The 10,533-nt window shown below is 50.6% G+C and overlaps 1 protein-coding gene across 1 annotated transcript; it reads left to right on the forward strand.

The window, feature by feature from the left end:
* Positions 1-1,266: 1,266 nt before the first annotated feature.
* On the forward strand, positions 1,267-9,940 carry N7518_008754 (guanine nucleotide exchange factor DCK1; the record flags this gene model as incomplete). Its single annotated transcript, XM_057189681.1, has 3 exons — positions 1,267-7,630; positions 8,456-8,919; positions 9,002-9,940. 3 exons carry the CDS (start codon positions 1,267-1,269, stop codon positions 9,938-9,940), a joined length of 7,767 nt encoding a protein of 2,588 aa, XP_057041384.1.
* Positions 9,941-10,533: the final 593 nt, after the last annotated feature.

A 10,533-nucleotide genomic window follows, 5' to 3' on the forward strand; every position in this document is an offset into this window, starting at 1 on the left:
TGTCCTGCGTCGAGACTTCGTCTTTTTTATCTTGGATGACTATAATGAAATCCTTGATACTAACAATTCTGAAATACTACATAGCCTCCAGATGAAGTACTTCTTGAAGCTCCCAGAAGACCCGACTCAACTTAAGCTTTTGACTATTCGTGTATTGGACGTGAAGGTAAGGCATGACTCTTATGCACGATATCTAGAGCTTGAGGATTCTAATTGAAGCATACATTATGTACTTAGCCAACCATACCATGGAACTATTAAGGTCTCAAACACCCGCGGACCAACTACTAGAGACGAGACCCTCGAAATAGAATGAAAAATGAGATGTTACTCTTGAAACTGATTCATATGTTTTGTTTTTTTGCTTTTTCCTATGTAAGATATTAGATCTTCTCATTGGCCCTGCTGACCCACCGTTCGGGGCTTCATTTGGTGTTATAGAAATACTATTTAGGTACGTGTTGCTATGTTATAGGACCTTATCACATTTATATGATAAATGTGGACTGTTTCAGGTGAATAAGGAATGAATTGTGTTCAGGAGACTTGTCAATTATTGTTTTACAAGCATATTAATAGTATGTTAGGAGATGTAATCTTAAAATATCCTTGTAATCATGTAGCTAACAGATGAAGCAAGGCGAAAGCAGTTATCCCCCGAAGTCCCAGCTTCTGGCTAAGAGATAGTGTGGGGGTGATCTTCGATCTGCGATTTTAATCTTCTTCCTCCTTTCAATCCATCTGACATCTCTCTTCTCTTTTCCCTCTAACTTACCCTGTGTGTGTGTTTTTTTTTTTCTATACGGTGAGTCTTTTCCCCACGCCTCTAAATAGTGGTCTCCACCGAAATGTCGCCCAAGGGGGGCACGGATACTCTGAATTGCAACACTCCAGGACTCCCATTCGTGTCTTTTGATGAGAGAACTACAGTCTCTGTGCTCTCTTTCCTCGCTTTCCGACAGGGCGACAATTCCTTTGGTCCCGCTTGTACCTCCCTAATCATGCCTCTTTAGATCGTTACTTGTCGCATTCCTCGAATTCCCGCATTCCTCTCGTTATTCAACCCCCCTTCGGGACTCGACGACTAAGATCTCCTCCCACTACATGTTGCCTTCGATTGACCGAATCGAACATTCCTCGAACTGATCCACATACCCGAAATCCCTTCCCGCGAAGCTTGCGATCGGAGACCCATTTGCGGGGACTGGCACGCCTCAAATCGGGTATCTCGAGCTCCAATCGCGTCGAGCGATTCACAACACAGCCATGCCCTGGCGGCCGCTGCCTCGCATCGCATTTGCCGTTGCCATATACCCTTTCAACCCGTCCTCCCCCGCAGATCTACCATTGGAGCTTGGCGATGAGCTTTACATAATTGAGCAAGGAGGGACGGACGGCGAATGGTGTCGAGGCTATCTAGTCGCGCCGCCGTCGTTGCTGGCCGGCTTGACAAGCACCAAAGGCCAAACTCTCGAAGCTCGTGTATTCTCGGGTATCTTTCCGCGGAACTGCGTTGAGATTAGAGAGGTGCTAGGCGACGGCGATGGATATAAAGCACTACTAAATGCTGACCGGAAAAGCATTGATCGACTGACCTTGTCCGGCTGGGATGGAGAATTCCTGTCCCGAAATAGTCTGGCTTATTCCGTCAGTGACTTCCAGGCTGTTGCCGAGGTGTCGGACGTCGTCCTTGCGAAAAAGGGGAAGCCTTCCCAGATTATCATTCACAAGACTGATGGGTCAGACCAGGCAAGTCCGCGATGGCGAACAGGCTCGATCCCGCATACGCCTGTCTCATTTGCTCCTCGCGACCCTGATGCGCCGAAGCCGCCTGCCCCCGTCCCGATGCTTAAGATCGGCGATGAAACTCCGACTTCTCTCACAGAGCCCCTAGTGGATGAAATCGCATCGTGTCTGCGCGAATGGCATTCGACTAATTTGCATGAATTACTTTTGGCACGCCGGTATGATGTATTGGAGGAAATGTCAACCGTGGTACAAGAGCTGGACTTTGCGAGACGACAATTACTACACAATGTTCTGACTGGAAAGGAGAAGGAAGCATTGCGGAACGACACAGTCTGGAAACTTGTCAAGGCAAACAAAATGCTTAGCGGGGACGTGATTGTTCGCGATCCGGAGCAGAGAGGCCGTTTGCTAACGGGTGACGACTCTGCTATCCAATTGGCGAAGCTGCAGTCCGAGATGAGTATGCTCGAGTCCAGTCCCACCCAGACATCCGATGCTACTGCACTTCATCATTTGCTGCTGGAGATCAACGCGGTATCAGGGAATGCACCGGGGCAAGTGACTATCGGAATACAGCTGTTTTCCCGGTCAGACGCTGGTTCACTCAGTCCATTATCTGAGACCTATAGCTTAGATATTCCGTCTCCTGATAAATTCGTCAACATGAGCCAAAGCAGTAGACTGAAGACACTGTTCACCGAATTGGCCGCAACAGACATCGGAGATGGATCTCCGAATGGGCGGCAGCTTTATCTAGTTGCTTGGGTTCGTGCCCCAGAGACCCGGTCCACAGCTGATACCACTCCTGTGTCGAGGCCATCAATCTCGCGAGACACCCCAACCCCAACCAAGGCCACGACAAATGGTAGTGTTCAACCTTCGGCCAAGGGTAGTTTGAAAACGCGACGCAGCATGATGTGGACACCCAAGCAACGCGGACCGAGCTTGGATCAGCCACCTAGGCCCATTACTCAAGGAATTCCACGAACATCGAGCAGTGCATCTAGCGTCAAAGACACAACCACCCCTCAACCCGCACCAACAAAGGAGGTCTCGGCGATCCGTACTGTTGGCGTTGGGATCTTGGAGATATCGCCGATTCTTCGACAGGATAAGGACACTGAACAAGTGATCAACATTTGGTCGGCCCGTCGAGACGGCGAAGACGGCGAGGGGCTGACGGATGGCTTTGACAAGTTGATCCGCGCCTTGCTTCCTAGTCCCACCGGCCGGTATGTACGTGCCGACCCCGCAGCACGTTTACACCTCCATCTGCGCCCCTTTGCCAGTTGCGACGCGGAGTTCCTGATCCGTCAGAATCCTACTATATTGCACGATGTCATACAGACACAGCGCATTGGATTCTCCAAGGCTCCTACGAAGCCAAGATCCGATATCTACGTTACACTCTGTCAGGCGGTATTCCCCACAGATGCTCTCCTGTCTCACCCGCAAGCAGGTCAAATTCCTCTGCAGGCGGCCAGCGGACTTCACAATCTTCAACTCACTCTTGAAGTACGTGATTCTAAAGGAGCTCGGATAGACAAATGTGTCTTCCCTTCGTCATCCAAAGCTTCAAACACGGCATGGCGCACTACCATCGCCCAGCGCGGCACACCTTGGAACCAGACCATCCGCCTCAAGATCCCCACAGAACAAATCCCTGGCTCGCACATAGTGATGAGTGTTGCAGATGCGCCAGAATTTCCCTTTGCTCTTGCCTGGATGCCCCTTTGGGATCAGCAAGCTTTCATTAGAGATGGGCATCATTCTCTGCTGTTGCATGCATATGACAAGCAGACATCCAGCATTGAGAATGGAAAGGGTGCTTATCTGAATCTCCCATGGAGCGCGCTCGGCAAGAATGAATCCGCCAAAGATGAAGCTGTGACGGGTCCATTGGCCACTTTGCACCTTGAAACCCATCTTTGCAGCACAGAGTACTCCCAGGATCAAGTCATTCTGAGTCTTCTCAACTGGCGAGAGCGGCCCGTGGACGAGGTCTTGGATACCCTCAAACGTTTACTTTTTGTTCCCGAAATCGAGATTGTGAAACAACTTAGTGGCGTCTTCGACGCGCTGTTCGGAATCCTGGTGGAGAATGCTGGTAATGAAGAATACGAGAACTTGATTTTCAACAACCTGGTCACTGTTCTGGGAATTGTCCATGATCGACGATACAACCTAGGCCCGCTAGTCGACCGGTACGCCGATGAGCAGTTCAACTTCCCATTCGTCACCCCGTGCCTTATTCGAAGCTACTTGCGCCTCTTAAACGCAGGGACCGACGGTACGCAATCTCGCAATCTTCGTGCCGCCTTCAAGGTGGGACGCCATCTGTTAAAATTCATCATCAAGGCTCGCGAGCAGCAAAAGGCCAAGGAGGAAGGTATTGGCATCACCACGGTGCAATCCACCTTCAACAGAGACATGCGTACCATTTTCAAGGCTATGGAGACTTTGATGAGAAACTCGTCGCCGGCTTTGGTGGGCAGCAAAACACTGGTAGTCCAACATTTCCATACGTGGCTACCTGAGCTCTCCAACGTCCTGAGCAAGGATGAAATAATTATGATCGCTCTGAGTTTCATGGATTCATGCAAGGATGTCACCGGCATGTTGATACTCTATAAGCTAGTTCTCATTCAGAATTATACTCTGTTTGATGTTTTCGCCTCCGGCGACGAGAGACGAACATTGATCTCCAGCTGTATTGGCTGGTTGACTCCATACTGGGGTTCCACCTCAGGCGTCTCGGATTTGTATCGTGATCAGGTACGACTGAGCAACTCAATCGTGGCTCAATTGCTCAGCCAGCCTGAGCCTCTGCTTTATGGATTCATGCCAGCTATCGTCGCCTCTTACTGTGCTATCTCCACTGAGGGAGTAGAGGAGTCGGAGTATCTTTCTTTGCTTTTCAGCAAGGCGTTCCCCTTCCAGATGAAGACTGCCAAGACTCCTCAAAGATTCGATGAGTCTTTGGTGGAACTGTCTGCGCTCATGGCTGCCATTTCCAAGATCGCATCTCCCAAGCTACCCAACTTGAAAGAATTGGAGCTTGCACTATTCGTTGCTCAGACCCTTGAGGCTCACAACTCCATCCTCGACTGTGAGGCTTATCCCGAGACCTGGTTCAGTATTCATGTGTACAACCATCGCGCGACTATCAAAAGTCTTGAACATATTGCAGTGTTGCTAATTGATAAACTCCTTCCGGCACCGGATGATGCCGACACATTCGATACCAAGCTGTGGGAGTCATTTTTCACGACTCTGTTGAAGGTGATCTCTAGTGATGTCCTTGCGCTCGAAACTTTCCCCGAGCAGAAGCGCCGCGCTGTCTGGAAGATCGCCGGCGATGTACGCGAGCAAGGTGCGGACTTATTGCAATCTACCTGGGAAGCCATTGGTTGGGAGACTACGGACGACGAGAGGGAGCGATTCAATTTGAAAAGGCTGGGCGGTTATCAGGTCCAGTATGTTCCCGGCCTGGTGCCTCCCATCATTGGTCTGTGTCTCAGTGTACACGAGGGGCTGCGACATGTTGCTGTTCAAATACTGCAGACGATGATTCTGAGTGAATGGGATCTGAACCAAGATATCTCCATTATTGAAACGGAGATCATCTCTAGCCTGGATACGCTCTTCAAGTCCAAGCAGATGAACGAGAGCGTCAGCCAGAAGGTTTTCATCGGCGAGCTGTTGGATCTGTTCGAGAGGGAAACTATATCCGATGATCTGTTGTCGAATGCTGTCAAGAGTCTGGTCGGAACAGTCGATGAGCTCTTGGATCTTTTGGTGGCTTCTCAGAGCGGTGCCTCAACCCAGAGTTTGCACGCTCTGAAATTAATGGAATATATGAAGGACATGGGTCGCGAGGACATCTTTATTCGTTACGTTCATGAACTTGCGGATGCTCAGGCTGCGGCAGGTAACTTCACTGAAGCAGGTCTTGCCCTTCAGTTCCATGCCGATCTCTATGAATGGGATCCCACCAAGCCTATGCCGGAGCTACTCAGGCCCGCATTCCCAGCCCAGAATGCATTCGAACGGAGAGAGGCTTTATACTTCTCCATTATCCAGAACTTCGAAAATGCCATGGCCTGGGGCCCCGCGTTAGCTTGCTATAAGGAGCTCGCGGTGCACTATGAGCACACGACAATGGACTTCGCCAAGCTCTCCCGAGCCCAAAGCTCCATGGCTCGAATTTATGACTACATCGCCAAGGGCAACAAACAATTCCCGCGTTACTTCCGTGTGGTCTACAAGGGTCTTGGGTTTCCTCCCGGCCTACGCGATAAGGAGTTCATATTCGAAGCGTGTCCGACTGAACGCATGGCCTCTTTTGTGGATCGTATGCAGCGGGAACACCCTACTGCGCAGGTCATGTCTACTGGCGAGATTCCTGACTATGAGGGCCAGTTCCTTCAGATCAGCGCCGTTAGCGCATACCGCGATGTGTCTCATCCTGTCTACCAGCGCCCCAAGGTTCCGTCTTCTGTCCGCGAGCACCTGTTGATCTCGGATCCGTCTCGCTTCTCTTCCACCTCGCGACGACACACGACCAGCTCGGATGTCCGGGAGCACTTCGTTCAAAAGCTCGTCTTCACTGTCTCGGAAGCGTTCCCGAATATCCTCCGTCGTAGTGAGGTCATTTCTGCCGAAGAGGTTACGCTCTCGCCTCTGCAGACTGCTATTGAGCGCACGTGGCGCAAAACACAGGAGCTTCAGCTTATTGGACGCCGTGCTGCGTCGGGTGAGGATTCTGGTCTATCTAATCTGACCGATGCCCTGGAATCACTGCTTGACCACAGCTCGTCAACCTCTAACTGTGTGGCATCGTACCGTGTATTCCTATCCGATGCGGAGATGGCAAGGAACAAGCTGCTTGAAGAACTTGATGAAGACGGTGAAAGAGTACAAGCAACACAGCAGCCGGTGGACCCAATGGAGACTGCGCTCTTCGTTGCACTCGTCGACCACGCTTTGGCTATCAAACAAGCATTGGCTCTTTACCAGCGCCCCGCTCACCAAGCCACCCAAGCCGAACTACTCCGACGCTTTGAAGATGTCTTCGAGCCCGAGTTAGGTTCTCTCGTCCCTGCTCCGCTGGAGTATTCATCACCTACACCCACACAAACAGCTCGCCAGTCCCCCTCCTCGAGCGACAATCGTCGAATGCCACCTATCCAGCGAGTCGGCAGTTCAGAACAAGACCTCAACCGCGCAGCCCGAAACAATGCCCACACGCGCAAGCGCTCCGACAGGCAATCCGTCAGTCAACGGATCAGCATAATCAACCCCTTCAAGCGATCCCACGGCGCCACCAACTCCATCTTCACCATCCAGCAATCCGACAGCAAAGGCCAAATAGTGGGTGAAGAAGACGAAAATCTCGACGACGACACGGCTACGATTAACAGCCGCACAACCAGCCACTCCCGCGGCGGCCGAAGCGAGAGGCGCCGCAGCTTCTTCGGCGACAAGACCTACAAGCACGGCTCCTCGCCGTCCGTGGCCCATGAATCCCAGACCTCATTGAACACGCACAATGTCCCCCACGACACGGCTGCCCGCTCCCACGACGGCCGCAGTCGCGCCGACTCCCAGCAGCGCAGCCCTGTTGCCACCGGTGCAGCCACAGACCGGGTTGCGCCCGCCTCCAGTGGTGGGTGGTCGACGATCCCGTCTACACGCGATTATTCGCGGCCTGCCACACGTGATAGTAATGTGATGACTCTGACGACCACGAATGGCACGGCGCCGTTGTCCCCTGTGCTCAATAATAGTAATAGCGGGATGCGGGACTCGGTGTTTCGTCGTTTCAGTATGCTCAAGGGTGTCGGCCGCAAGAGCAGTCGGATGGATTTCAAAGCTAACGGTGTGCTGCCGGAGGAGTAATGATGATCACTTTTCTTTTTCCTATTCGATTCTATCCTTTATACCTCTTTTTGACTTTGTTTTTTTTTCTCCAGTGTCTTGACGCTCCTTTTATTTTCTTTTTCTTTCACTTCGATGTGACTTACTACCCTGTTGTATTCTTCTTTGATCCTTTTTTTTTCTGTCATATGGACTGGGGTTCTCCTTTTGGTGTTAAAAGAGATATACCATGTGCTATATAGTTCCAATCTACATAATGTTATTTTTCCCCTGACTTAAGATTAAGTCCAAGTCAGCATCCATGGATCTCCGAAACACATCGGTCCGTGCGTCCCAATCGTGGACTGTGGCAGTGCACAACCTTGGCATTGAACTGTGGCCAATCATCGCGTCCAATTCTCTGGTATGTGGAGTTCCAAGGCCGATGGGTCGTCATTTCAAAGCTCCGCTCCCCACTGACTGGGCCACACCCACCTTGGCAAACACTCAGGGCCCCACTTTTCGTTCTTCAAGTTCCTAACAGTCGAAAGGCTGTGCTAACTTGATTCCTCGGAAATTTCATGTCGGTGTCGCTAAGAAAGAAAAACCTTGGAAGCGGCTTGAACCCCCACCGATTAACCAATTAACCATTCCTTAATCTCTTTGGAAGCTTGGTACCAAGTAGAAATCATGTGTGGGTTGATATACTCCCTTTCCCCTTCCCATCCTCTCATTCTTCCCCATCCGCTCCTTTCCGGCTTTCTGTGAAAGTCTCATAAATTATACAATTCCATTCTGGCAACGGATGCAAAATTCACCAAACTAATTCGAGAAATTCTATATTCAGCTCTCCCAAACTTCCGCTCTCACTTTCGAAGCCACACTTTCGGTCCACGAAGAATGGCCTCTGGCACCAACGGCTCCCTGGACGCCAGTGAGCGAACGGGACTACTCGGCGCACACCGTGGCTCCTTCTCCGGCCTCTCATCTCACGAGCACACCGACCATGGACTGCACCACCACCACCCGAACGACAACCGTATATGGGTGCAATGGCCAATGCGCGTCGTCCACCTGACGTGGAAAACAATCATCCGTGACTATGTCAACGTTTTGCTTATCTTTGTGCCCTTGGGCATCATCGCCGGTGCCCTTGGCTGGGACTCCACCGCTGTCTTTACACTCAATTTCTTTGCTATTGTTCCCCTCGCTTCGCTACTCAGCTTTGCTACTGAGGAGCTGGCCGCTACTCTGGGTCAAGCGCTTGGCGGCTTGATGAATGCCACTTTTGGAAATGCTGTTGAGCTGATTGTAAGCTTGCCGATCCTCGAGTCTTGAAATTGATACCGGTGCTAGCGGGTGGCGATGCTAATTTATCTTTGTTTCTTGATAGGTCAGCGTAATTGCCTTGAGACAGAACCAGATTCGCGTCGTACAGGCCAGTATGCTGGGAAGTATCCTGTCTAACATCCTGCTCGTGCTGGGCTGCTGCTTCTTCGTCGGTGGACTCCGCTACCGCGAACAGTCTTTCAACACCACCGTAGCATCGACCATGTCCTCGCTCATGGCTGTGGCGTCCGCATCCCTTATCATTCCCGCAACCCTCTACGCCGCGATCTCGGGTAACTCCGTCGCCAATCCCGACGGTGCAGGTGAGAACTCGGACCCGGACAACGCTGCGCAGAAGAACATCCTTATCTTATCGCACGGCACCTCCATCATCCTCCTGATCATCTACGTCATGTATCTCTACTTCCAGCTGGGCTCTCACTCCGACCTCTTCGAAGAGACGAATGGTAGCGATACCGAGAACATCGCCGGCGCCGAGGAGGAGGAGCACGAGGAGGAGGAGCGCATTCTCAGCCCCTGGGCTGCGGGTGTGGTGCTCGTCATTGTGACTCTCCTCGTCTCTATTTGCGCCGATTACCTAGTCGATGCTATCGACCCCCTAGTAAAGACGACAGGCATGAGCAAGACGTTCATTGGACTGGTGCTGATCCCGATTGTGGGTAACGCCGCGGAACATGTCACTGCCGTTGTGGTTGCGTGGAAGGATAAGATGGATCTTGCGATCGGAGTTGCTATTGGTAGCAGCTTGCAGATTGCGCTCTTTGTCACGCCCTTCTTGGTTATTCTGGGCTGGATCATGGATATCGAGATGACACTGCACTTCCAGACTTTCGAGACCGTGGCTTTCTTCATTTCTGGATTGGTTGTTAACTTGCTTATTCAGGATGGAAAGTCCAATTACCTTGAGGGTGGCATGTGTCTCGGCATGTATATCATTCTGGCCTTGGCATTCTATGTCTACCCTGATGATGTTACCAACTAAGCTATGGCTTGAGTTTGAGGCTTTATTTTCGAGTTGTGGGAGTTGTCGTCTCTGAGACCAGGTCTCTCTTTTGTTTAGTTGATTCTTCATGCGCTACATATAGCATCTGCCGTGTTTTCATTGTATTCTATGTCAAAACTGCTTGTCTATAGTACCTGTCTATAGTACCTTGGTAGTCAAAATTGCATGTCCCAGTATATCTGTATAAGTCCATGTAAAGAGTAACTCAAAAAATAGGTCAAATACACCATTAAAATTGAATCACTTGATGTATATCGACATCTATTTTACGGTATACTTTGCGAAAATATATCTGCGCTAAATAGTCACTTGAATCATCAGAAAAAGTCTTCTCTTTAGTGCTAGACTAGAATCGACGAATTGAAGCTTAGTTTTGCCTTGAATCATCGCTTAGACTAATTAGTATCCATGACTTTTGTGTCCTATTTCCATCAAGTATTGTTGTACATTTCATGACCTCACATCAAAATCCTTGGCGCTTACTAAGCAAATCCGGAAATTTGCTCGCCGCAAACCTCTCAAAACAGGCCGATTAATCTTGACCCCCTCGTCTCAATAATTACACAGGGGCC

The sequence above is a fragment of the Penicillium psychrosexuale genome, assembly GCF_028828465.1.
Source record: "Penicillium psychrosexuale strain IBT 29551 chromosome Unknown utg000004l, whole genome shotgun sequence".
Lineage (NCBI taxonomy): Eukaryota > Fungi > Ascomycota > Eurotiomycetes > Eurotiales > Aspergillaceae > Penicillium > Penicillium psychrosexuale.